Source organism: Peromyscus leucopus, chromosome 6, assembly GCF_004664715.2.
Source record: "Peromyscus leucopus breed LL Stock chromosome 6, UCI_PerLeu_2.1, whole genome shotgun sequence".
NCBI classification, from domain to species: Eukaryota; Metazoa; Chordata; class Mammalia; order Rodentia; family Cricetidae; genus Peromyscus; species Peromyscus leucopus.
The window spans coordinates 71,004,874-71,031,897 of NC_051068.1; the positions used below are offsets into that span (position 1 = coordinate 71,004,874).

At 50.6% G+C, this 27,024-nt stretch overlaps 2 protein-coding genes across 5 annotated transcripts; both read left to right on the forward strand.

Annotated features, from left to right (window-relative positions):
- Positions 1 to 8: 8 nt before the first annotated feature.
- Ankrd34a (ankyrin repeat domain 34A) lies at positions 9 to 4,789 on the forward strand. 3 transcript variants are annotated; one of them, XM_028854092.2, is made up of 3 exons: positions 1,457 to 1,795; positions 1,896 to 1,959; positions 2,363 to 4,789. In XM_028854092.2, the coding sequence occupies exon 3, from the start codon at positions 2,482 to 2,484 to the stop codon at positions 3,964 to 3,966; it is 1,485 nt and encodes a 494-aa protein (XP_028709925.1). In that variant the 5' UTR covers positions 1,457 to 1,795; positions 1,896 to 1,959; positions 2,363 to 2,481; the 3' UTR covers positions 3,967 to 4,789. The 3 variants fall into 3 exon arrangements, with proteins under 3 accessions (XP_028709927.1, XP_028709925.1, XP_028709926.1); XM_028854094.2 differs by lacking the exons at positions 1,457 to 1,795; positions 1,896 to 1,959 and adding an exon at positions 9 to 1,394; XM_028854093.2 differs by lacking the exon at positions 1,896 to 1,959.
- A 1,287-nt stretch (positions 4,790 to 6,076) lies between these two features.
- Lix1l (limb and CNS expressed 1 like) lies at positions 6,077 to 26,006 on the forward strand. 2 transcript variants are annotated; one of them, XM_028854089.2, is made up of 6 exons: positions 6,082 to 6,459; positions 16,404 to 16,567; positions 21,134 to 21,274; positions 23,705 to 23,800; positions 24,491 to 24,568; positions 25,628 to 26,006. In XM_028854089.2, exons 1-6 carry the CDS (start codon positions 6,168 to 6,170, stop codon positions 25,868 to 25,870), a joined length of 1,014 nt encoding a protein of 337 aa, XP_028709922.1. In that variant the 5' UTR covers positions 6,082 to 6,167; the 3' UTR covers positions 25,871 to 26,006. The 2 variants fall into 2 exon arrangements, with proteins under 2 accessions (XP_028709923.1, XP_028709922.1); XM_028854090.2 differs by lacking the exon at positions 21,134 to 21,274 and having other exon boundaries at positions 6,077 to 6,459.
- Positions 26,007 to 27,024: the final 1,018 nt, after the last annotated feature.

Sequence of the window (27,024 nt, forward strand, 5' to 3'; positions counted from 1 at the left end):
ACTCGAGCTCCTCTCGGAGTCGACCCCTCTAATCTTACGCAGTCTCCAGCACCTCCAATGAATACTTTAAAATATTTTTTTAAAAAGACGGTCTGGCTACCCAGTCTAGACTGGCTTTGAACTCACGATACGTTTGCCTCTGCTGTTCCTGAGCGTGGGCTACCCAGCTCAGCTCATAAATGCTCCCCCCCGCCCTCCACCCCCGTGGACTGGAGCTGTGTCTTACGAAGTGGGAGCAGGGAGGGGGCTTGGGGATCAGAGAAGTCGCTGGGGAGAGAAGACAGGAACCCAGTGGGGTTCTTTTCACAGAGTAGAAAGAGGGAGATACTTCAGGATGGAGAGAAAGCTAGGAGTAGTCAACAAGAACATGCCAGATGTCAGAGAAAACGGCCTTTAGACTGGGGAGTTGTATGTGGGTGTGGTGCTGTGTCCAGTTTTTGGACTAGTACAAAAACAGAGTTGTGAAACTTTGGGGGAACTTGCTTAACCTCATCCCAAGAAGACAATAGTTCCCACCTTATAGAGTTGTGAGGGTTGGAGATGATGTGTGCAAAGCGCTCGGCACATCAATAACTAGTATAAGTGGGCGTTTTCCCTACAAATATTCCTCTTCCTTTCCCAGTAACATTTTTTTTTTTTTGTATCAGTATATGGTGGCTTTTGCCATTTGAGTTCTCTAGGATCCTTGATAAGCTTTCCAAACCCTTAGTACCCATCCAATGCCCCCACTTCCCTTGGTACCTTCCAACTGGACACAAACTCATCCCTAAAATATGCAGATGGCAGCCTTGGTAACCATGGAGACAGGGCAGGTGGCACGGAGAGGCAGAGGCAGCGAGAGCAACAGATAGGAAGAGACAAGGAGTGATTCAGGCAGGGACCTTCAAGCGAGACAGAGTAAGGAGATGTAAAGAGAGCACCGTGTAACAAGGGTTCAGTCATTTCTCTGCCCCTTTCCTCTCTCGTATAGAGACACTGCTTAAAATATGGGGGGGAAAGGAATCTGAGAATGCCCCTTGCGCTAGAAATGCCCTGGGAGGGCCACCTTCCTCATTCCTAAAGGACCCATGGGACCTGAGATCCAAGTGTCTCTGTGGTGTGTGATGTTGAGCGAGGAGCAGCGGGGGGCACACTGCTGTCTGGTTCCAGGCTATGCTCTTGATATTTCAACTATGGGAAGGGAGCCACATCTCCTGCCTCTCTCTGATCTGTGTGGACGCCGCTGCAGATCCCAACCGCCTCCCTACACCCCTCTGCACAGTGTGCCATATGCCGTGTGTGGCAGTCAGGTCTGGCATACTGGATATCATGGAGATCTGCTCAAGCTCTACGAAGAATCAGAATCGGGATGGTTCCTGAATGGGTCGCCGGCGAGTCCCCTAAGGAGCGTTTAGGTTTGTTGGGGTTGGGGGAGGTGGGTTAAGAAACGGAAGTCAAGATTGGAAGCACTAGGTTTTTTTTTTTTTTTTTTTTTTTTTTTTGGTTTATGTGTGCGCGCATGGGGGTGGGGAGCGGCTTGGTGCCGGACGCCCCCACCCGCAGAGGCTGGGCTATAAATAGCACAGCAGAGCTCCGCCCCCACCCCCCCTCTTCTCTCCTCCGGAGCCGGCGCTGTGCCCGGGGCGCACCGGGAGGAGGGACCAGGATCCAGCGCTGGGGCGCAGATACTGACACCAAGGGAATCCGGGTGCCCCCCCACGCCATGTGGGCCCCCAGGTACCCGGCTCCTCCACCCCGGAGGCCCCCATGGCCCCGGCCTCAATCCTGGCCAGTCAAAGATTATGCGGACATTCAGGTATCTATTTGGGGGTACAGCCTGGGAGGGGGAAGAACGAGGAGCAACGGGGAACACAGCAGGGGCAAAAGAATCCCTAATTCTTCCTCCACCCCTTTAGGTCCCAAATGCAAGCTGCTTCCTTCCCCCCACTCAATTTTTGGGGATGTGGCAATCTAAAAGAGGTTAGGAATAGAAATATGTGTATGACTGTACGGGTGCATGTGTGTGGGTGGGTGGCGTTCAGTATCCTAGAGAGGGGGATTCCAAGTGTGGATAAGAAAAGGGGGATGTTGGAAAGGTCTGATAAGCCGTGGGGTGCGAATGGGGGGGGGGTGCGAATATCTCTGCGCGTGCATGTACGTATTTGCATGAGCCTTCAGTGCGGATGCACCCTTCCCACCTCCTCTGGCATGCACTGGGCGGGGAGGGGGGGTTTGGCTCAAAGGCAGGAGTCAAGAGGAAGGACTGTGCATTGGAGACCCCCCCCCTCCCGTCATACACCAGGCATCTTCATCGGTGCCTCAGTTTCCCTGCTGAGCCTGTCAATAAGCTCTCTCCTCTCCCTCTCTCTCCTCTTTTTCACAGGGATAGGCTTTACCACCAAGACCTCAGGCCTCTCCCAACCACCACCCCCACACTCCTAGCCATCTTCGTCAGGTCCCATTCCCGGCTCCATCCATCGGTGCTTTCGCCCGGCGGTAGCTATGCTGCACACCGAGGGCCACGCTCTTCTTCGGGCGGTGGGTCAGGGTAAGCTCCGCTTGGCCCGTTTGCTTCTGGAGGGAGGAGCCTACGTGAATGAGGGTGATGCCCAAGGGGAGACTGCGCTAATGGCGGCCTGCAGGGCCCGCTACGACGACCCCCAGAACAAGGCGCGTATGGTACGCTACCTCCTGGAGCAAGGCGCGGACCCCAACATCGCAGACCGCTTAGGACGCACGGCGCTCATGCACGCTTGCGCCGGGGGTGGGGGAGCCGCAGTGGCCTCTCTGCTCCTGGCCCACGGCGCAGACCCCTCAGTCCGAGATCACGCCGGCGCTTCGGCGCTGGTCCACGCCCTGGACCGCGGGGACCGCGAGACCCTTGCCACGCTGCTGGACGCCTGCAAGGCCAAGGGCACGGAGGTCATCATCATAACCACGGATACCTCGCCCTCGGGCACCAAGAAGACCAGGCAGTATCTCAACTCCCCACCGTCCCCGGGGGTAGAGGACCCTGCACCGGCGGCTCCTCCTAGCCCAGGGGTCTGCACGTCGCCTTCGGAAGTCCAACTGCAGACTGCAGGAGGAGGACGGGGGTTGTTGTCCCCTCGCGCCCAGGAAGAAGAGGAGAAGAGAGACATATTTGAATTCCCTCTCCCTAAGCCCCCTGATGACCCTTCCCCTTCCGAGCCTCTCCCCAAGCCGCCTCGACACCCTCCAAAGCCACTCAAAAGGCTCAACTCCGAGCCCTGGGGCCTTGTGGCTCCCCCTCAGCCGGTCCCCCCCGCCGAAGGGAGACCGGGGATGGAGCGCCTGGCCGCGGAATTCAACGGCCTGACCCTGACCGGCAGACCGCGTCTTTCTCGGCGTCACAGCACCGAAGGCCCGGAGGACCCGCCTCCGTGGGCGGAGAAAGTGACGGGCGGGGGTCCCCTCTCGCGCCGAAACACAGCGCCCGAGACTCAGGAGTCTGGTCTGCCTTCGGGGCTACGGCAAAAACTGAGCCGCATGGAGCCGGTGGAGCTCGAGAGCCCCGGACATTTTTGCCCGGACTCGCCCGAGGCCAGCCGCTTGTCCCTGGAGCGCCGGCGATACAGCGCCTCTCCGCTGACCCTCCCTCCCGCGGGCTCAATCTCTTCCCCGCGCCAGTCCCAAGAAAGCCTGCCCGGGGCTGTGTCCCCGCTGAGCGGGCGGAGGCGGAGTCCCGGGCTGCTGGAGCGGAGGGGCTCCGGGACCTTGCTCCTGGACCACATCTCGCAAACGCGACCCGGTTTCTTGCCTCCTCTCAACGTCAGCCCCCACCCTCCCATCCCCGACATTCGCCCCCAAGCCGGAGGTCGGGCACCCTCACTGCCCGCCCCTCCTGGGGCGCCAGGGTCTCCCAGGACCAAGCGCAAGTTGGTGAGACGCCACTCCATGCAGACTGAGCAGATTCGCCTGCTAGGGGGTTTCCAGAGTCTAGGCGGGCCAGGGGAACCGGGGCGCTGAGAGAAGTCAGAGAAGGCACCGAGGAGGGGGAAGGGTCAGGACCCCGATGGCAGGAGAACCAGCTGATACCTCTGACACGGGATCTCTTGCATGTGCTCACGGCACTGTGCACGCACACATGGGTAAGCATGTGTCCACAAGCACAGTACACTTACTAGCGAGGAGGGATACATACTGTGTTTACTGGGCGTATAGACCCACGCATTCGTGCCCTGGTCATTTCACCACACGCACACGGGATCACTTGGGTACCCAGAGGCACAGCACACCAACAAACAAGAGGACCACTTGTGCTAGGGTCCCAGGCTCCCTGGCCTTTGTTCAGAAGCAGCAGGGAGCCCCCACTTGAGGCTGGTCTCCTGGATCTTTGCTCTCCTGAAAAAGCAATCCCTTGCTTTCTATGTATGCCCGGAGACGTGGCCTATCATACTCTCGATTACTCTACTTTCTCTTCACGAGTATCTCCCCCCGTTCTGCAGGTCTTGCTTCTCCATGCCTGGCTCCTTGCTCACACCCGGCTTCCATCCGCTTTTCAGGATGTCTTCTTCTCTTTTCTGAGGCTCCAGCAGCAGCTCCCGGTCTCGGTTCTGTTGCTGCCTCTCATGCCCTCAACTTCCGGCTTTTTCTTCCCACCTGCACCCCCCACCCACCCAACACACACTGCTAGGGAGCGTCTTGTCGACCCCAGGGGGTGGGTCATGGGCTCTAAGTTGCTCTTCTGTGTGTCTGAGCTTATGAACACCCCTACAGGTAGAAGTGGGGAGGAAGCCCGAGTCAGTCCCCTTACCACTTGACATGTCAAATAAATGTGTTCCGAAGTCTCTGTTTAGTCTCTGCTGCCTGAAGGGGTGGGCTGGGGGTAAAGCGGAGAGGGAGGGGGCGGGTGATGCTAACTTACCATTACAGCTACCCCGGGAGGGTCTCCAAAGGTTACAGGAGCCCGACTGGCCGATTGTGGTTGTAGGTTTTCAGGCACGTGATAGGCCTTCCCTGCAGTCTCCCCATGCCTGGCCTTTAATGATTTAAGATTCTTCCAGAAACATGCCCCCTTCTCCATAAGCAGATACAACTTGCTATTTTTTTTGACATTTTTTGTTTTGCTCTTGTTTTTTTTTTTTTTTAAATAAACATAGGGTTTAATTTCATTTCCCCAGGTGTGCCTCATCCATTTTCTTTTCACCTCCGTGTTTAATCTCTGAGCCACCCTAGGAGAGAGAGCAGGGCTGGTAAGCTCACCCAAGACGAAGTAAGGAGAGAGAGTCAATCAACAAAAGCGTGTTATAGTGTGTGTGCATGGGCGTCTGTGTGGGGAAAACAGAACTCAGCCTGAGGAGTTCTATGAACAAAGTGACCCTTTCCCACACATGTCCTGAATTTCTCAGTTTGATAGGTTTCTGCATGTATTCTAGCTCTTTCTTTCTGTACAGTGATAAACACATTCTACTTTCTCTCACTCCCTTAGTAAATAGCTGAAATCTGAAAACCACCCCTAAATGTAGCATAGAGAAAAGATGAAAACCTTTGGATCAGACCACTTATGTCTGAATCCCCCTTACCATCCAGCTCTTTGATTTGGAGCAGTGTGTCTAGCCTTCCTGAGCATCACTTTCCTTGTTTGTGAAATAATAAAAGTCTGGTTCGTGCTTGCAGTTATTAGGTAAGGACAGTGCACTAAAGTATACTACATAGCATGCTCTCATTAAAGTCGGCTTCGTACTCCGTTTTAGCTTCACCACCAATTGTATATGAACTTAGCGACTAGTCACACGACCCCTCTGAACCAGACAAGTGATCTCTAAGACTCCTCTCCGGCTACAAGTCTACCCAGCCTTGCATCCAGGCCTATTTTCTCCTTCAAGCCCCGCCCCAGAAGTCTGTCCGGGTTTCTAGCGTTTACCACAGGATTCCCAAAGATGCTCCGAGGCTCTCCCTCTCAGACTGTGTCGCCTTTTCTCTTCGCCATTGGTTCCCGCAGCCTCCGCCTTCCTCCATCATTTGCCTAAGGCGGCGCAGGGGCCCGCCCCTTCCCTCCCTCTCCACCAGTGATTGGCGTGGCCTCTGCCTCGTCCCCGCCCGCTCTTGACGGACAGCTGGGTCCCGGCACCGCCCTCAGTCCCTCGGCTCCTGCACACCCGGGGTAGCTGGGACCGTTAGCTCGCCGGGCTGGCCAGCTGCGGGGCCCAGCTCTGCCGTCGGCCGGGATGGAGACGATGCGAGCGCAGCGGCTGCAGCCCGGCGTAGGTGCCGGCGGGCGAGGCACTCTGCGAGCGCTGCGGCCGGGGGTGACCGGGGCCCCGCCGAGCGCCGCCACACCCCCCGCGGGCCCGCCGCCCGCCCCGCCGCCCCCCGCCCCGCCCCCGCCGCCGCTGCTGCTGGCTGGGGCCCCCGGGCTGCCCCTGCCCCCCGGCGCCTCGGGGAGCCCGGCCGTGCTGCGCGAGGCCGTGGAGGCGGTGGTGAGGAGCTTCGCCAAGCACACGCAGGGCTACGGCCGAGGTGAGTGAGTGTCGGGGGGGGCTGGCCTCCTGCGGCAGGGGGGTGCCTCCCGCTGTCCTCCCGGTGGCTCAGCTTGGCGTCCAGCCCTCGCATGCATTTCCTTTTGGGGAGTTTCCTTCTGGACACAGACACAGACAGACACAGGCGCTTGCGCGCGCGCAGACACACACACACACACACACACACACACACACACACACACACACACGGGGCGGGGGGGGGTTATTCATGTATTCTCCAGAGACTCCTTTTTTTTCAGATGCAATCCTCTTTTCTTTTCAACTTTTTCTCTGTCGGCCGCAGAGCTCCTGTAGGCTCCAGGTTTTAACGTCCTTCTCTTCTCTCTTTGAGAACCGGCCCCTATTGTGTGGAGTCCTGGACATTCCTCCTACCTACCCTTCTTTCCTCTCTGATTTCAGCAATTCCTGTACTCGGGCTCCTTAACCCTGACTTTGTAATTCTTCACGTACCTCTCCACTCCGCCCTACCCCCACCATGAAATTTCCGTCCCGACTTCAGATCTGCTGGAGAATTAAGGAGTGCTTTCAAAAGTCACTCACAATAGTCGTTTCTTTGAATCTGGACCCACACCATTGAGGCCGAGCCAGCTTCCTGTGACTTGGTCCCTCACTTCAGTGTCTTTCAGTTGGGAACCTCACAACTCGGGCCTCTGGCTGGCTGGCTCTGCGTTCCTGGCCCCTGCCCAGGAACGGAGGATAAATCGCAGGCCTTGGCTCTCTCGATGCTAAATTCTGTGGAAACGAGCCAGGCAGCAACCCTATTTTGCTTAGAAATCTCCAGCTTAAAGATGCCTAATTTCTGGGAAGAGGGATGTGAGGATTTTCTTTGTTGTTTTTGTTTAGGCGATGTTAACCAATTTCCTGTCAGAATTCTGGTTCCAAATTCAGAGGTTAAGCGACCAAGGAACACACAGTGAAGGGTGTGTGAGCCAGACTTTAAGTCTGGAATCTCAAACACATCACTTCTGTTTGCTTGATGAGGTCCTCCTTGGTCTGAAAGCAACTGTATCCTTTCTATTTTAATAGGAGAAAAGTTGCACATCGTTCTCCTCCTCCTCCTCCTTCTTCTCCTCCCCTTCTTTCTCTAGCTCCCAACTGCTGGCCCTCCCTTCCCTCCCCCTCTCCTTGCCTCTTTCCTTCCTTCTTGAGGAAGCAGGACTGAAAACAGCATGAACAGGCTTTGGAGACCTGTCACTTGCCAGCTCTGTCTTTAGGGGGGACTCATAACTTCACTGAGCAACAGTTTCTTCAAGAGTTGTGCTATGGATTAATAAAGATTCTGATAATTAAGATAATTTAAGGCAACATAATTGGGCACTTAAAATGATTGTTGGCTCAGATTTTCTGGTTAGCTCTTCCTTAAGAACATGTTTCATTTTCTCCTACTCTTAAATATTTGTAGAACCAAAGGCTTCAGTGAAACCAGATGTGCAGATCCCCTTTTGTTGCATGTCTGATTGTTCATTGACTGTTAATTTCCCTGCACTCTAACCAGTTTGGATGCCAACCATGGCTGGGGCTCTGTGTGGCGCTGGGCATACAAGTGGCCATGTTTCAGAAACTCGTGACCAACCTCGCTACTTCCCAGATGGGTTCCTAGGTCTGACGAGGCTGTAGGACAGAACTGCCGTCAGCTACATCCTCCTGCCTCAGGCCTTTTACGTCAATTCCAAGGGAAACACTTGGCCTCGGGGTGTCACCCTAATCCTGAAGAGTTCCTCTTGGAAATGTCCAGGTATTGGATGAACATTATAGAGAAATGTAGCCTCTTTCCTTGCCTGTGTTCCTCTGCCCTGAAGAGCCTCTGGCTGGGTGTCTAGAAAGGACGAGGGAACAAAGGGTTCTCGCTGACAAAGAGCAGTCCGTCAGGCTTCAGACTCTGTGGTGAGGCTCTCCTTCAGTCCCTCCACCTCCCACCATACCCTTACTGTTCCCGAGTCTCTGGTTTCCAGTCTGGGTGTCCAGCAAGCGCTGTAGGAGAATTTGGCGCTCTGCTGATTTGGCTCACAGTCCTTCACCACATGGAACCGCTTATTCTGCTTCAGTTAATGGGCAAAGCTTCCACTGGCGTGTGCCCAGATGCCCTTGTGACTGATGGCATGATAGCCAGGGGGTGGCTGGACCGCCCCTAGTATAAGTTACTTTGGTCTCTGTCCAGATCAGCCTTTCATCTGGCAACACCTTACACACCATCTTCAGTTCACATCCTTCGCCGTCTTCCTGTGACTCGAAGCTCACTACTTCCTGACTTTTTAGATCGACCTCCACCAGTGTTGGACCCCGGCACGCACGCACGCACGCACGCACGCACGCACGCACATACACACACACACACACACACACACGCACACGCACACGCACACGCACACACATGCACACACACACTTCCCTCTTTTGTTATTTCCCTACTCCCCATTCCCCTACCCATTCCTGCTCAAAAGTCACACACACTGTTGTGCTGGCTATTTTGTTTTGTTTTGTTTTGTTTTGAGACAGGGTTTCTCTGTGTAACAGCCCTAGCTGTCCTGGAACACCCTTTGTAGACCAGGCTGGCCTCGAACTCACAGAGATCCACCTGCCTCTGCCTCCCGAGTGCTGGGATTAAAGGTGTGCGCCACCTCCGCCCAGCTTGGTTTGGTTTTTGAGAGAAGGTATTGGTATATAGCCCAGGTTGGCATGGAACTCATTGTGTAGTTCAGGCTTTCGAATTCGTGGTGATCCCCCTGCCTCAGCTTCCCAACTGCTGGGACTACAGGCATGTGCCCTCATGCTTGGCTTGCTGTTGGATCTCAGATCACCTCACAGTGTATAGAATTTGGATTGGGGCCCTGGCCCTGTCATATTGTAGCCATGTGATCTCGGCGATATGGCTTCCTCTCTTTATGCCTTACCTGTTCCAGTTATCCATTTGACAATATTTACTGTTCGCCAGATGCAGTGGTGAACAAGGCACATACTTAGTCTCTATCTTGATAGAGCTCAGTCTGCTTTAGAGCCCGTGTGAGGATTAATGGTGCAATAAAGCAAGATAGTACAATAGAAAGAGGGCTTGTCTTGCAGCCAAATGAATTATTATTTCTTAATCCTGGTTCTGTTACTTCTGGTCTGTTCCTTAAATTGTATACTTCTTGCAAAGTGAGTATTATAGTCCTTGTCTTGATTTAAATTTTTTTTTTTTGTGTGTGTGTATGGGTGTTTTGCCTGCATGCATGTCTATGCTCCATGTTCATGCCTAGTGCCCACAAAGACCAGAACAGGGTATTGGATCCCCAGGGACTGGAGTTACAGATGGTTTTGAGCCACTATGTGGGTGCTGGGAATTGAACTCGGGTCCTCTGGAAGAGTAGTAATTGCTTTAAACCAATAAGCCATCTCTCCAACCCAAGAATAAATGAATTTTATGTGATATTTTCTGCTTAGCTACTCTGTCATCAGAATCAGATTCTTTTTCTAAAAATGTCAATGGAGCTAAAATGGTATGAGCATTTACAATTTTCGGAAATAATGGATCTGCACCCCTGTGAATTTCTTGTGGCTATCATAACAAAGCATCACAAATTGTGCTGCTTGAAACAACAGAAATGGAGTGGGTGTGGTGGTGCACATCTGTCATCTTACCTGGGAGACGGAGGCAGAAGCAACAATGAAATTCATGGCCATCCTTGGCTATATGGGGAGTTTGAAGCCAGCCTGGGCTATACGAACCCTTGTTTCAAAAAACTAAAGCGAAATAGTGTCTTCTTTTACAGTTCTGCAGGGCAGACGTCAGCATCAGTATCACTGGGTCAAACGGGTGTTAGCAAGATCCCGCCAGAAAGTCTAATCTCCCTTGGCTTCTCTGGCTTCTCCAGCTTCTGGTGGCAGCGGCATTCCTGGACCTGATCATGACCACATCACTTCGTGTCTGCCTCCATGCCTTCTCCTCTCCTGTGTTTTGCCAACTCTGAGTGCCCCTCACAGTTTCATTGTTTCTTTTTGTTTTTTTGGGGAATGGCTCTTACCTGTGTAGTTCTAGCTGGCCTGGAACTCATAATGCAGATCAGGCTAGCCTTGAACTCATAGCGATCCACTCGCCTCTGTCTCCTGGTGCCACCAGTATAATCTTTGATGATTTCCCTGAGTCAGATTCCTTAAACACACCTGCAAAGTCCTTGTCCCGTGAGGTGACATCCGCAGCTTCCAGGGACTAAATAAACACATCTTGACGGGATGCACTATTTAGCCTTCCTACGGCCCTGCCAAAGTCACTGCTGCTTCACAGTGCTGCCCTTCCAAAACTTTGGTGTGCCGTAGGCTCGTCACGGTCTTCTAAAGACTGGGAAGGAAGTCTTAGGTAAGAGACTGTTGAGCAGGTTTTCCCTCTTTTCCATAATACGTTCGAAGAGCCTCGCCAGCTTATCCTTACAAACCGGTATGAACAGGGGAACATCTTACCTTTCAATGTCATTACCTCTTTATTGTCCTTTAACTCCTTCATCCTCACCAGTGTTGTCTTTTTTCTTACCTCTGTGTTTGTTTTGTTTTGTGAGGAATGCTCTCATGTAGTCCTGCCTGGCCTCAGACTTGCAGTCCTTCGGCTCAGCCTCCTCGGGGCTGGGATTACAGATGTATGCTTCCTCCCCGACCCTGTAGTTATTCTTTTACTATTACTATTGCTGTTCCTGTATCACTCCCCTCATTCTCCGCAGCGCTTGGGAATTAAACCCAGAGCTAGAGCTTTGTGCACGTGAGGCCAGTACTCTGCTGCTGAACTACATCCGAGATTTATTCCCTTTTTTAGATCTATTTTATGAGGTAGGTGGTGTGTGGTCTGGGTCTACATGCAGGTGTGTGCATACCCCAGTTCACAGGGAGGCCAGAGGTGGAACTGGATCCCTCAGAGCTGAAGCTGCAGGTGTTTGGTAGACACCTGGCTTGATCTGTGGGTGCTGGGATCCGAACTTCCGTCCTCTGGATTGCTCAACAAGTGCTCTTAAGTGCTGAGCTCTCTTCCCAGCCCCGCTTTTTAGTCTCATGATTTCAAGTGTTCTTTAGTTTCATGGTTTCCTGGGGAGCTGAGGGAAGGGGAGACTGGAGCTGGGCCTTGCACCGAGCCTTCGAGGATGCTAAGCACATATTCTTAACTAAGATACAGTTCCAGCCCCGATGTGTTAGTTTAGTGACTTGATCGAAGTGGGTATGGTTTGTCACTGACACTTCATTTAGACCGTCATCTGGTGTTTAATTTCCTGCCGGTAAAACCCTGAGCACCCCTCTGTGTCCTCACATCACAGTGTAAGGATTTAACAGTCTTCACTGTTTGAACTTTGCTCGACCCGGGATTTCCAGTAACTTCACAGAGCATGGCATCTGTCAAACATATATTCTGTTCAGCACCTCTTCACATATCCTACAGAAACCTTTATGTCCCGATTCCTCACCGAAAATCTGAATCCAAAAACAAAAACAAACAAACCTATTGTGCGATGGTGGCACATGCCTGGAGTCCCAGCACTCAGGAGGCAGAGGCAGGGGGTCTCTGAGTTTGAGGCCAGCCTGGTCTACAGAGCCAGTTCCAGGACAGACAGGTCTACACAGAGAAACCCTTTCTGGAAACAAACAAACAAACAAACAAACAAAACAACCAACTAACCACCACCACCACCACCACCACCACCACCACCACCACCACCACCAAAAAAAACCCAAAAAACCTATGGGCTCCTCACTTATAATGTACAAACTCACACAAAGCACACATACAGAATTTTCTGTACGTTTCAGGGAACTTGGGAGCCCTTTCGAAGCTCTGACCTGGATTGGATCTCGGGCTGGGTTTCCCAGCTGGAAAGGACATTGGCTTTAGGATATACAGATTCATGCTGCAACTCTGCAGGCCTTGAGCCCTGGAGGACGTCTCTGCCCTTCCTCGAGCCTGGCTGAGCTCCTCAGGCTCATCTCCCCCACTCACAGCATTACTCTGGGCATTTCCAAGTGTAGGACATAATGAATTGCTTTAAAACAAAACAAACAAACAAATAAACAAACAAAAACCCCTTCCCCCACTCTCTCATTTCACACGCGGTGTTTGTGGAATTAGCTCCCCCATTTGACTTTGAATAATCATTTTAAAAAACTAAGCCTGTGCTGGATGGCGGTGCTCAGTTGAACTAGAGCTGGGCGGAACATGGGTTTTGAGCAGGCCCTTCCCCCGGGCGGCCTCCCCTTCCCTTTCACCCCGTCTTCCCTGTTGTTGGCGTGTTAGGGGAGCTGTCACTTGTCTCAAAGACGGGACAACGGAGACTGAAAAGATCTCAGGGGAAGGAACAAAGAGAGCGAAGCTCTGTGGGCAGGAGTGACTTGAAGAGCCTCGCGAGCCCAAGGATGGGAAAGAAGCCTTTCCTTCTGCCGAAGAGTGAACACTTTAGCAAGTCAGTTACGTGTAGGAGACGAGAAAAGGCCTTCCGCTGCTTTCCCTACTGGCTGCCGTGAGGGGGTCTTTCCTTTAGTTTGCTGAGCAGGTAAGGGCTGACTTACTGGCCACTTGGCTTTGATCATCTTGCTGGCCAGGGTTGTGCGCTGTTCTTTCCCTCCTTGAAGACTGAGTTTTGCTTGCTGAAAAGGTTTGGTCCAGACTCCTCTTCAGAAGCGGAACTGGCCCACAGCTCCGGCCCTGCCCTCGCTAGTCCATCACCACGTTGGCGCACAGGCCACGGCTCCTGTTGCCGTCTCAGTCAATGACTGAGCACAAACAGGGATGTTAATGCAGGCACATGAGATGAGAGAGGAATTCCTTTGACCTAAAGATATCTTGGCTTGGCCAAACCTTTCTTGGAACTACATTGCCGCCTAAGCATTCCAGCTCCAATCCAACTAAGTCTCTCTCCTTCCACACGTCAGACTTTCCTTGTCCTACTTCTCCGATAAATCTCTCGCATGGTTTTTTTTGTTGTTGTTGTTTGTTTTTTGTTTATTTGTTTGGGTTTTGTCAAGACAGGGTTTCTCTGTGTAACAGTCCTGGCTGTCCTGGAACTCACTCTGCAGACCAGGCTGACCTTAAACTCAGAGATCCGCCTGCCTCTGCCTCTTGAGTGCTGGGATTAAAGGCGTGCGCCACCACTGCCCAGCTATCTCTTGCATGTTTATCTCATCTGAGTATCGTCTTGACAGACCAAAACTAACAGTTTGAAAAAACGGATGCGTTTTTGTGTTTTCAGGAGTGGGAGGGTGGCCATGCTGTAAGGTGCTAGAAGGCGTGTGTGATGATTTATGGGGCTTCCGTAAAAGCCATTTGACGTGTCTGGAGACCAAGTGATCCACTCCACCGCTGAACTGACCAGATCCCCCCTTCCTATATACAATCCATTGCTTTGAATCTTGCCCTAGACAAGGCCCTGCTCAGTCTCTTCACTGCCGTCTTTTGCATCTGCATCCTGCGTTTCTCATCCCTTCATCTTCCTGCAGCCACAGTGGTTTCCTATTCCACGTGTTTGCTGTGCTCCGTCCTCGCTCACAGCCTTCATACCCACTGTTCTGTATACGGAGTACTGTCCTCTCATCCTTTGCCTAAGGAGTCTCTGCGCATACTTCAGTCTGTCGTCACCCCCTCAAGGTGGCTTTTTTGATCTTCTTAACACTAGGTGAGAGCTGGGTGTGGTGGCTCCCCACCTTTAATCCCAGCACAGAGAGACAGAGGCAGGTGTGTCTGTGAATCTGAGGACAGCCAGGAATCGACAGTGAGACTCTGTCTCAAAAAACAAAACCAACCAACCAAGCCACCCCTCAACAACACTCGTCAGAAGCGCCTAAAAACAGCAGTTCTCCCTGGCTCTTGCTCTCTAGGACTTACCAGAGCTGCAGTTGGCTCAAACACTTGAGATTGCCGGGCTGATCTTTCCCCTTCTTTGCAATGTTGCCCAAAAGAAAAGGAGCCGTTATCTCAGCCCAGGGTGTAGTTCACAGTCGATCAGTCGATCGCAGAGCAGACACTTGGTAATAGGTTTGTGGAGTGACCCAGCCCATCCATCCAGGGATGGGAGGGAGTGCTCTAGAATACGGTGTCTGTCTGGAGCTTGATGTTTCCCTGCTTACAACTGATAACTTCGCCGCTCCTGTTTAGTAAATGCTTCGAAGTCACACGGTTTCTGAACTGGAGATAATGGACTTTATGACTCGTAGCACAGCAAAGAGTATCAGGCACTGGAGGTGCCTCAGTCTTCTGCTTCCTAAGTCCGAAGCAGAAGGCTCAGCTGGGTTTCATCGTGAGAGAGCAATACTGAGCTCTAGAACCTTCTCTCTCTCTTTTTTTTTTTTTTTTTGGTTTTTTCAAGACAGGGTTTCTCTGCGTAGCTTTGCGCCTTTCCTGGAGCTCACTTGGTAGCCCAGGCTGGCCTCGAACTCACAGAGATCTGCCTGGCTCTGCCTCCCGAGTGCTGGGATTAAAGGCGTGCGCCACCACTGCCCGGCAGAACCTTCTCTTTTATGATAAGCACTAAGCAAGCTTGTTCTTCTTCTTTATTTATTTTGTCATCATCATCAGTTTTGTGAGACAAGGTCTCCCTCAGTAGCCCAGGCTCGCCTGGAACTTACTTTGTCTGATGTCTCCCAGGCTGGCCTCAGTCTTGAGGTAGTCCTGCCGCCTCAGCCTTGTGGATGCTGGAACAGAGGTATGAGCCCCTCTGCGGGCAGCAAGCTTGCTCTTTCTCGTGGGAATCGTTGCGGCGCTCTTCCTGCAAACACAGTCCTGCGAAGTGACCCATGGAAAAAGTAGGCAGGGCTTTGCAGGGTTGCCGCACACCCAGTAGGTGTGGAGGAGCAGAAGAGACCCACAGGGAGTATTGCCCAATAAAAGGTCCCCTAACAAACCATTTATACCCAGGCAGAGCCCCCGAAGAGCATCCACACCCTCTATTCTCTCTCACAATATACACATGCCTTCTAGACCAGAAAGTGCTTTACTCACATGAAGCAGAAGTTGGAGTCTTATTTCCTTGAATGGCAGGGTTCTCTAAAGTTTTCAGAACACTGTGGGGGGCTAGGTTGGCTATGCCTGTGGTTCCAGAATTTAGGAGACTGAAACAGAAATGTCTCCAGCTCTGGGCCAGCTTGGGTTACACAGTAAGACTGTTTCTCAAAAACTAAGTGGCTGGAGAGATGGCTCAGCAGATCAGGGTTTGGTTCCCAGATCCCACATGGTGGCTCTCAGCCATCCGAAGTTCCAGCTCCAGGGGATCTGACGCATGCTTCTGACCTCCGTGGGTTCCTCCCACATGTGCTCAGGCATACATCCAGGCAAAAGCACTCACATACATACAGGAAAATCAATAATCTAAAATTCTACTGCTCTAAATAAGCCATTTTTTTCTCAAGCAACTTTTAAATGAAACATTGTAACACAATACAATCCAAAAATATACGAATTTTATAATTACATGCTGGGGAATAATGGGAAAATATTGTCTTTGTTTTCCGTAATTAAACGATTATGTCCCATAAGATCCGAAAACTTTGCGTTAGAGGCACTGCAGTTGAGGATGTACGAGGGTCTCCAGGCCGAGCAGGAGGGTTTCAGCCACCTTAGTGGCAGCATGAGGCACCAAGGCTGCAGTGTTGTGAAGACGCTCTGCCACCACACTGTCAGAGACACCTGGGCTCATGTCATATTTGATTTGGATTAATTTTCAGTTACAGCACATTCAGAAGCCTTTTGCTCTTCTGTCCTCCACTGTCCCGTTTCTTTACCTGACCCCATATAATGAGAAGTTAGGGGCTGGAGGGCTGGGGAGGAGGGGAAGCCCAGCTTTGGCGTGCTGATCTGTCGGTCTGCGTTTATTAATTTAAGTGTTTTAAGTGATGACCAGGAGCAAGGACTTGGTCCAGGCACCTAAAACCCAGCAGTACCTGGAGCTGCTCTCTGGGCTGAGCTACCTGCTTCTCCTCTTGCAGTGAACGTGGTGGAGGCACTTCAGGAATTCTGGCAGATGAAGCAGTCCCGGGGCGCTGACCTGAAGAATGGGGCTCTGGTGGTGTACGAGATGGTCCCTTCCAACAGTCCTCCGTATGTCTGCTACGTCACTCTGCCTGGGGGGAGTTGTTTTGGGAGTTTCCAGGTAAGAGTTACAAGGCAGCAGCGTAAGGAAAAGCGTGTTCGTGCTAATAAGGACTTTATTACTGTGGCCATTAATCTCTGCCTGAAGTCACATAGTTGAGTCACCAACTCTGGGCAAATCTCCTGGCAAGCACCAGAGGCTCATGAGGTCACCGAGGTGCCTCATCCGTGTGCGCGCTTTCTTTCATCCTGCAAAAACTCAGACCCATCTCAAATTGGATTGTGCCCTCTCTTACTGTATCAGACCCGCACCTAACCTTTGCTTTGATCTGGCTTCCACAGCTGCACTCCAACTTCCTGTCATTTCTTCTTTTTTAAATGTGTATGGGTGCTTTGCCAGCTTGTATGTCTGTGTGTCACATGTGTGGAGTGCCCCCGTACCCTGGAACTGGAAAATCACAGATGGTTGTGAGCTGCCATGTGGGTGCTGGGAATCAAACCTTGAGTCCTCTGGAAGAGCAAGCAGCCAGTGTTCCCAACCACTGACCCCATCTCTCCAGCTCTGATTTTATTTTTTAAAATAATTTATGTATTCTTATTTTATGTGCATTGGTGTTTTGCCTGCATGTGTGTCTGTGTGAGGGTGTCAGCTCCACTGAAACGGGAGTTACAGACAGTTGTGAGCTGCCATGTGGGTGCTGGGAACTGAACCCAGGTCCTCTGGAAGAGCAGCTGGTGCTCTTAACCGCTGGGCCATCTCTAGCCCCTGATTTTATTTTTAATTAAATGTATATGGTGTCTGTGTGGGGAATGTATGAGTGCTGGTGCCACTGAAGCCAGAAGATGATGGTGGATCCCCTGGGGCTGGTGTTACAGGTGCCTGGAAACCTTGTGATGTGGGTACTGAGAACTGAACTCAGGTCCTCTGGAAGAGCAAGAAGTGCTCTTAACTAATAAGCCATTTTTTCCCAGTCCCTCTTCCTCCTTCTCCTCCTCTTTTTTTTTTTTTTTAAAGACAGGCTTTTTTCATATAGCCCAGCCTGGCCTCAAACTGTGTAGCTAAGGATGATCATGCTGAACTTCTGATCCTCCTGCCTCCGTCTCCCAAGTGCTGGGACTATCTATATATGCAGTGCTTGGGGGCTGACCCCAGGGCCTCCTACATGCTAGGCAAACACTACAGATGAGTTCCACCCCAGCCCCCAGGGGATACTGTTTTGAAATTTTTCCTGTTGCTAACATTCTGTACAGATATGAAGGGCTGGCCATGGTGGAAAGAATAACTACGTTCATAGGACAGTAAGAAGTTACAGGGCTAAAGAGAGTCCAGCCGTTAAGGAACACTGCTGTTCTTTCAGAGGACCGGGTTCAGATCCCAGCACTCACCCGACAGCCCAAAACCACTCCACTGTAACCCCAGCCCCAGGGACCTGACACCCTCTAATGGCCTGTGCAGGCACTCACACCCATCTCTCTCTCTCTCTCTCTCTCTCTCTCTCTCTCTCTCTCTCTCTCTCTCTCTCACACACACACACACACACACACACACACACACACACACACACACACACGTGTGCGCACATGTAAAAGGAAAAAAACAAATTGTAAAAACTTAAAGAAATGATTGTCGATTGATATGACTATAATCATCAAGAATTGACTCCGCACCCACATTTCAGACAGGAAGGCAGTCTTCCAAAATGTCAGCTTAAGAGTCTGCAAAGAAAAGGAAAAAAAAAAAAAAAAAAAGAGTCTGCATAGGCATTTAAAGACTCTAACCAAGAGACACCTTTGGTTAGTTTTGATGCGGCTGTGTCCCCTTCAGATAAGGTAGGGACCCTTGCTGTTGCCATAGCTCCTTGGGTTTCCCCATTGTCCCGGCCGGCCAGCGGGGTCTTCAACGGAGACCCTGGAAGGGGGAATGGCGAACGAAAGGGACAAGAGACACGAAGAATTGACAGCAAGACAGTATTCTGATCAAGCTGCAAATTCTATTTTTCTCAGGCAGGTTTTATAGCAAGCGGAGCAGGAAGCTTTCTTCGGGAAAAGATCAGGGGACTGTCGGGTTGCTTTGCAGGCTGCCCAACCAAGCAACCCAACCGCAAAACATTCTTGCTAATGGTCAGTGTAGCAGAAAGATAAGGACATTTTCTAATAACTCGGGACTTGTCCAGGCATGTTACAAGTTTCTGGTAAGTGGCTCAGTACTGGAGAACAGACACTTAACTCAGCCAGGCAATATGGCATGGCTCTTACAGTTGTCCCCAGCACCCCATTATATAACTTACATCGTTACTGATTATCTCTTCAAGGGTTCTGGAGTGTCCAAGGTTTTTTTTTCCCCCCTGGCTCTGTATATATGTGTATGTGTGTGCATACACATAGGATTGAACCCAGGGAGGGCCTTGCAAACTGTCTTCTTTCTTATTTGGTATTGAAAATCTGCCACCTGCTGGGTGGTGTTGGGCATGCCTTTAATCCCAGCACGGGTGGTGGTGGTGGTGAGGCAGAGCCAGGTAGATCTCTGTGAGTTCGAGGCCAGCCTGGTCTACAGAGTGAGTTCCAGGACAGCCAGAACTGCTTCACAGAGAAATCCAGTCTCAAAAAAACCAAACAAAAACATGGCACCCACTCAGACCCGAGCACATGGACAATCACCTGTTACATTTTGAACAAGAACCACTGTATCGCTCAGTTCTTGCCTCAAACAGGAAGCCCTGAGGAAACCTTGTTTACTTAGTTTGTTTTTCTGGACAGGGTTTCTCTGTAGTCCTAGCTGTCCTTGAACTCACAATGTAGAACAGGCCGGCCTGGAAACTATGGAGATCTGCCTGCTTCTGCCTTGGAGTGCTGATTAGAGGTGTCCCCACGTCTGGCTTGGAAACCTTGTTTTAAATCACATGACTAAGCTTTTTGACTCAGCACTTGAGCCATTTCAGATAAACAAATATAAGCCCGGGAAGACGAGTGTCTACATTTGGTCTTCCATTTTCATGTGTGTGGTGTGCAGGTAGTGTGTGCAGGTACACTTTTGTGTGTGCATGCAGACTCCCGCGTTGATGTGGGCAAACATTCTCAACACTCTTCCACCTTACTCACTGACGCAGTCTCTCAGTCAGACCCAGAGTTGCCAGCATGGCTGGTCTCACTAGCCAGCTTCCTTTAGGGATCCCATCTCTGGTGTTCCGAAACTGGAATTTCAGACAGGCATTATGTGGGTTCCGGAATCTGGGGTCTGACTTCTGGCTTTCACACTTTAACCACTGAGCCCTCTCAGCCCCCAGGATTCTTTACTAAAGAATACTATGGCTCCTTCTTCTCACCTCGTCACAATCTGAAGGGCAGTTTGAATTTTACGATGTTCACAAAGGAACCGTTATTGTACTTGGTTACTCTCTGAACTGAAATGATCTCTTCTTGGCCTCTTCAGCTCATTGTTTTACATTCATTGGCAGGTGAAACTCTCCGGGTGGCTTTCTTCACAGCCGGCTTTTCAGAAGCAGCCTTATAGGATAAGGCAGTTAACGGGCTGGTACTAAAGCAGAAAAGAGAACTGAAGAAACAGGAAGTGTTAGTGTGAATGTATCAAGCTCCATATGCCGTCTCAGGGGAACTGTCCACTGAGGGAAATGAGGAGGAGTTAACGGTGATAGTCAAGTGAGGAGCATCTCCCACTCCTTTTAAAAGCTGGAACATCAAACCAGTGTGGTGCGGCAGGTCTTTAAACCCAGCACTGGGGAGCCATGGGGATCTCTGGGTGTTCAAGGCCAGCCTGGTCTCCATAGTGAACTCCAGAACAGCCAGGGCTACAGAGACCTTGTCTCAAAAAGCAAAAAGCCACACCACTCCTCCTAATCATGAATGGCAGTGGGTCCAGAGGCTTCTTCAGTGCCCGACAAAAAGACTGCTTATACCAGAGTGGTATGATGGCGAGGGATCTGAAGTTGGGATGGGCCAAGCCTTCTGAAAATCAGATTTGCCCTGATGCCCATGTTGGCTACAATTTAAAACAAGCTGCTGTTTCCCCTGCTTTCCTCCATCAGCCTTCCTTCCCTCAGCTACCTATCTTCCTGCATCTACTGGGGGCGGGGGGGGGGGGGAGGGACGGGATGGGATGGGACGGACGGACGGACATCTTCAGACTTAGACCCTGTGGAGGTAGCTCCTGTGGCCTGCCTGTTTATAGCTAAGACTGAAGAGCAAGAATCCCAGATGGATGCTTCTGATGGGACATGACGTGTTTTCATCTTGGGTTATCTAGAATGCAGACATCCTTGCCTGAGGAGCTGGCCAGGATCTGGCTTTTGAGTAATTAGTTCTGTTGACAGTTTAAGTAGAGGCGTTTTTCATGTCTTAGGGTTATCCGCTGACTCAGCAGCCTTCCCGCTCTGCCTTCAGTTTGGTGTGAGCTAGTCATCTCCAGTTCTTTAATGACTTCAGGATGTTGAGTCAAAGTTATGTTTTCAAACACCCCAGCCATTTCACAGTAAAGCTTCGGAAAGTGTGATGAGCACAACTGATTCATCTACGGTGTCCAAATGCCTTCCTCCTCAGTGGCATGCTTCCTGCTGTTCCTCCTCCCTCGGAGATGCTCAGTACATACTCTCCCTCTTTCTCCCCTGCCTAGTTTTGCCCCACAAAAGCTGAGGCCCGGCGAAGTGCTGCGAAGATTGCACTAATGAACTCCGTGTTTAACGAACATCCATCCCGAAGAATTACTGATGAGTTCATTGAGAAGAGCGTCTCAGAGGCCCTGGCATCTTTCAATGTAAATAACTTGGAAATGGGAGGAGGGAGACTGGGGGGGGGGATCCAGGGAACCCATGTGTTTTTGTTCTTTTCTCTGTCTGCATTTCTCTTCTGTTTATTCCATCAATGTTTCTGTGTGTCCTATGCTCCATATCTGTCTTTAATTCTATATCTGTGTTTTTACGTTTAATGATTTGTCTCTTTGTGTTTCTTTTATATCTAGATACTTTTAATTAAAGATGTGTGGAATTCAAAAAATTTTATGATAGTCATGGTGATACATACATACCTTAAGTCCAGTATTCAGCAGGCAGGCAGATCTATGTGAGTTCCAGGATAGCCAGGGCCAGAGGGAGAACCTATCCCAAACAAACAAAAACAATACTAAAACCTTTATCACGTCTGTATGCATGCCATGGTGCATATGTCAGAGGACAACTTCTGGGAGGCCATTCTGGTTCTCTCTTTCTACCATGAAGGATCCAGTGTCAAACTCAGGTTTCCAGGCTTGGAGGAAGTATCTTTACCTGCTGAGCCATCTCACTGGTCCCAATTTATGGAATTTTAGAGCTATTAAAATAGTGAAATAATTTCATGCTTGACTTTTACTTCTAAGTTTGGTTTAAAATTTTAGTTCCTGTTCCTTAAAAATAGGTAGCTCTGCAGCATGGGCTGGGGAGAGGTGCCCTCCTCCCCCAGTCAACACCTGAGGCAGGTGGGAGAGCTGGCCCTGCCCCTCATTAGCTACAGCACTCAGGAGAGTGGCCCCACACCTCACCTGGGCAACACAGCAGAGCTGGCCCTGAAGGTGTGGGTGTGGGAGATCCAACCCTGAGGACGTGAAAGCCAGAGAACTGGCCCTGCCCCTTGCTCATTGTTGCAGGGGGTGAACTCGCCAGAGCAACTCTGGAAAGTTCACCCTGGTGGCAAAGACAGGGGAGAGCTGGCTGGCTGACCAACCCTGCAGCTACCCAGGCCAGAACCAGGGTTTTGTGTTGACCCACCCCAACATCCATCCCATCTGTGATTGGCTGGATATGGGGGCGAGAGGGGGGAGAATGTCAGTCCAGGGGACCCAGGGCTGCAGGATCTTTACAACACAGGGCAGCAACGGGATGTCCAGGAAGAGTCCCAGTGAGGGCCCAGTGTCGATGGTGCAGCAGAGACCGGGGCCTCCAACCAGACCAGTGATTCTTTTCGATAAACGCTTGCACGTAAAAATATATGGATAAAGGGGTTTACTTCGTGACTCACTCTGTCACACTGCAGCTTCCATGACAAGATTTTCCCCTTCTTCCTTTCTTTCCCTGTTTTTTTCTCTTAAATTTTCTCTCGTTTTATTTTGGGGTGGGGAGGGAGATGGGTAGGATTGGGAATCGTGATATGTGAAAGACACAAAGAATTTAAAAAAGGTGTGTGTGTGTGGGGAGCTTTGTGAGTGGAGACAGATCTAGAACTTGATGGCCATTCACTGTACCCAATCACAGAGCTGAGTTTCCTGAGAGACGGAAAAAGGAAGAGGCCCAAAGCCAATCTCTGGCCTTCACACTAGCGTGCACACAGAATATCTCTTAACTATTTATTTTTATTTCAATGTAGCAACTGAGAAATTTAAAATCAAATGTGGGAGCTGGAAGAAAGGCTCAGCAGTTAAGAGCACTTGCTTTCTCAGAGGACCCAGGTCCGGTTCCTGTGTCAGGAGAGCCGCCTGGAACTCCAGTTCTAGTGGATCTGCTACCTTCTTCTGGCCTCTGTTGGCATTTGCACACATGACACACACACTTAAAAAAATCTTAAAAAAAAAAAAAAAAAAAAAAAAAAAAAAAAAAAAAAAAAAAAAAAAAAAAAAAATCTTCTAAAAAGTAAATACGGGGCTGGAGAGAGAGTGCAGCGCTGAAGAGCACTGGCTGCTCTTCCAGAGACCTGGGTTCGATTCTCAGCACCCACACGGCAGCTCACAGCTGTCTGTAACTCCAGTTCCAGGGGAACTGATGCCTTCATGCCAATGCACATAAAATAAAGTTAAATTATTTTTTTTTTAAAAAAGTAAATACATGGCTCATGAAGGGCTGGATGATGGGTTAGCATATAAAGCATTTGCCTCGCAAGCAGGAGGTCCTTAGTTTGATCCCCAAAGCCCATTTAAAATGCTAGTGTGGTGGCTCATGTGTGTAGTCCAGAGCTCCGTATCCCTGGGGCTCCTTTGCCAGCCAGTCTGGCATAATTGGTGAGCCAACAACCCTCCGTCTCAAAGGAGGTGGTCAGTGTTCCTGAGGAATAACACTTGAAGCAATCTACTGGCCTCCAGATGAGTACACATACACACGTGTGCACCGGTGCACACACTCGTAAACGTGCACAAACATGTTACTAATTTCTATTGGATAATGCTGGTCAAAATGATCATTCTGATTGGAAACCTACTTGTCTTTTTCTTTCTTGTTACCAGGGTAACAGAGAGGAAGCAGACAACCCGAATACAGGGATTGGCGCGTTCCGATTCATGCTGGAGTCTAATAAGGGCAAGTCAATGCTGGAGTTCCAGGTACTGCCCCCCACGTCCCTGGCTCTCGTCACACAGGCCAGCCCGACACACCAGCTAGTTACCTCTACCTCATTATTCTGAAAAAAGGTAGAGAGAAGGTGGTTAGATCATCAAAGTACAGTTACCTTTCTACCCCCAAGTTACACCAGAGTTGATTACGTGTTAGATGCTTCCACAGATACGTTTTGTAAAAAGTTCCCCATTTGATTCTGATGCGGTCTAACTTAAAATCACTATCCTGGTTGTATTAGCCAGGATTCTCTGGAGAAACAAAACAGATAGATCATGCATTCCTCTCACAGTTTATTAGAATGGCTTGTAGGCTGTGGTCTGATTTTCCAACAAAGACTGTCTCTAGGAATCCAGTAGTTGTTCAGTCCTCCAGGCTGGATGTCTTAGCTGGTCTTCAGTCTACACCAGAATCCCAAAGAAGTGGTCTGTAATACCAGTGATGGAATGGACTTGCTGTGAAAGCAAGTTTCCATCTTCCGTGTCCTTTATATGGGCTGCCACGAGTGTGCCCCAGATTGGAGGGAGGGGTGTGTGTGTGTCTTCCCACTTCAAATGATCCAATCAAGAAAAGAACCTCATAGTGTACCCAGCAGCTTGGGGCTTAGTTAATCCCAGATGTTATCAAGTCAACAATCAAAATTAGCCATTACACTGGCATTTCCTATCTTCTTCCCTCAGGAGCTAATGACAGTTTTTCAGCTGCTGCACTGGAATGGCAGCCTTAAGGCCATGAGGGAAAGACAGTGCTCTCGACAGGTAAGAGTCAGCTGAGGGAAAAGGGCAGAAGAGCTTGGGCTGTGTGAACCGGCTACCAGGCTGTAACTACTGAAGGCCTTATTTCAGAATCCTCTTTGCTCTTGTATTCTTTTGGTTTTGTAGTTTTTCGAGACAGGTTTCTCTGGTAGCCTGGGCTATCCTGGAACCCACTCTGTAGACCAGGCTAGCCTTGAACTCAGAGATCCGCCTGCCTCAGCTTCCTGCAGCGCCAGCCTGTTCTTGTATTCTTGCTCTGTGCATGTCACTGGGGTCCCCTCACCTCCTTACCCACTATAGCCCCCTTACGGAACCCTCTGGCTGACCTGGGCTTGGCAGCCCCCGCCTCTAATCCCAGCACTTAGGAGGCCGTTCCATGCAGCTAGTGCTACATAGTGAGACCCTGTCTCGAAACGAAACAGACTACCCCCCCTCGGCCTCTCTGTTCCCTAGCTGCCATGACATGACTAGTCTGCTCCCTCCCTCATGATGAGCTGTCAACTCTGAAACTGTCACACTCTGGGTGTCTTTGTCACTGAGAAGCAGGAAGGACCACGTCTAGCACATTAACATAATTTTGCCAAGTTGTGGGCATTTCCACAGACCCTTGAGCACGTACGTGTTCATGGTGTGAGACAGTGTGCTGAGGTTTTCCCACATTCAGGAGATTTTGTTGTTTTTAAAAGATGACCACGTTTCCCACCTCAGTCGAACACCCACACGCTGCTGGGGCACTGGAAGGGGTTGCCTGCCCCTGAGCTCTGAGCCCTGGCTGCTCTGGACTCAGTTGTCTGTGCACATATTCACCTCCCCCCACTTCTGAGCTACTCAAACTCCTAACACAGGGGCAGACAAATCTTTGTAGGTCACGAGCTAACTTCAGTTCAGACATCAAGGCTAAGTTCCATTGCGGTCCCTGTGCTATATACTGTGTGACATGCGCCTGTCTGTTGGGGTCACTGTGCTGTATGGTATGTATGACTCACTCGTCTTTACCACTGGGGTCCCTGTGCTCTATGTTTTTACCTTCTCGGTGATCTTTGCATTCCTCTCCCTGACCAGGAGGTGTTGGCTCATTATTCACACCGGGCCCTGGATGATGATATTCGCCACCAAATGGCTTTGGACTGGGTGAGCCGGGAGCAGAGTGTGCCGGGGGCACTGTCTAGGGAGTTGGCCTCCACTGAACGGGAGCTGGATGAAGCCCGGCTGGCGGGCAAGGAGCTGCGCTTCCACAAGGAGAAGAAAGACATTCTCATGCTGGCTGCGGGGCAGCTGGGCAATATGCACTCCTCCAGCTGCTGAGCATCTGCTGCCCTCAATCGCCACGCCCTTCAGCCCTTTTTTGTATGTCTCCTTTCTAAGGCGTAGGATGATTTCTGTATATACTTTCTCAATTTTATACTTTAAAATATAGAGAGATATATATGTATAAATTCTATACCTGGATTCCTATTTGCTGAGACCCCTTTTCTAACTTCCAGTTGGGGATGTAGTTACCTTTGCAGTATCACTGTTCCATTTTAGAGCTTTGTTGGCTTTTAAACCTTCAGATTAAGGATGTAATTCATTTCAGTAGTACCGTACAATTTACTAAGCGTTCGTGTCTCTCTTTCTTAAAATAGCGGTCAGCTCGTCAGGCGGTGGTGCCGCACACCTTTAACGGCAGCACTCGGGAGGCAGAGGCAGGTGGTTCTGAGTTTGAGGCCAGCCTGGTCTACAGAGCAAGTTCTAGGACAGACAGAGCTGGTACAACAGAGAAACCCAGTCTCAAAAAGCCAAAAACTAAAACAAAACAAAGCAGTCAGGTGGGATGACTCATGGCTGTAACAGTCTCTGCACTCAGCAGTCTGAGACAGTATTGCTGTGAATATGAGGCCGGCCTGGACGACACAGTCAGTTGCATGTCAACATGGGCTACAGTGTCTCAGATGTTCTCAAAGCCCTCCTCTCCTACCTATAAAACAGCAGCTGGAATAAGGAGTATGTGCCCCACTTCATCCATGATCCTGCTCTCTCTAGACTGAACCAGGGTGGGTGTGGAGCCTTTGGCTTGAGGTGGGCCTTCTGATACTCCTTTCCTGCTTACTCTCCTCCTTCCTCGCCTCCAAAGGCTCCTTTGTTTAGGGACTTCCCTACCTTGTCCAGAAGGAACAGGAGATCGGGCTTCTTTTTGGCCAGCCTGGAGCTCATTCTGTAGACTAGGAGAGCTTCATATTAGTGGCAGGTATCCCTGCTGGGAGCACAGGCACAGGTCACCATGCCTGGCCTGGTTTTTATTTTGAAGTCTCTCCCGAGAAACTGCCCAAGAACAAGAGAATTATAAATCCAATCCACGCGGAGGGTGGGGGCCAGCAATGAACTGCTCCTGGGCTTCGCGATACCCTTCCAGCAGTTGAGACTTCTGGATGTAAGAAGAGGGTGAGGGTCAGCAGACCTCTCCCCGCCATTCCCTGCTC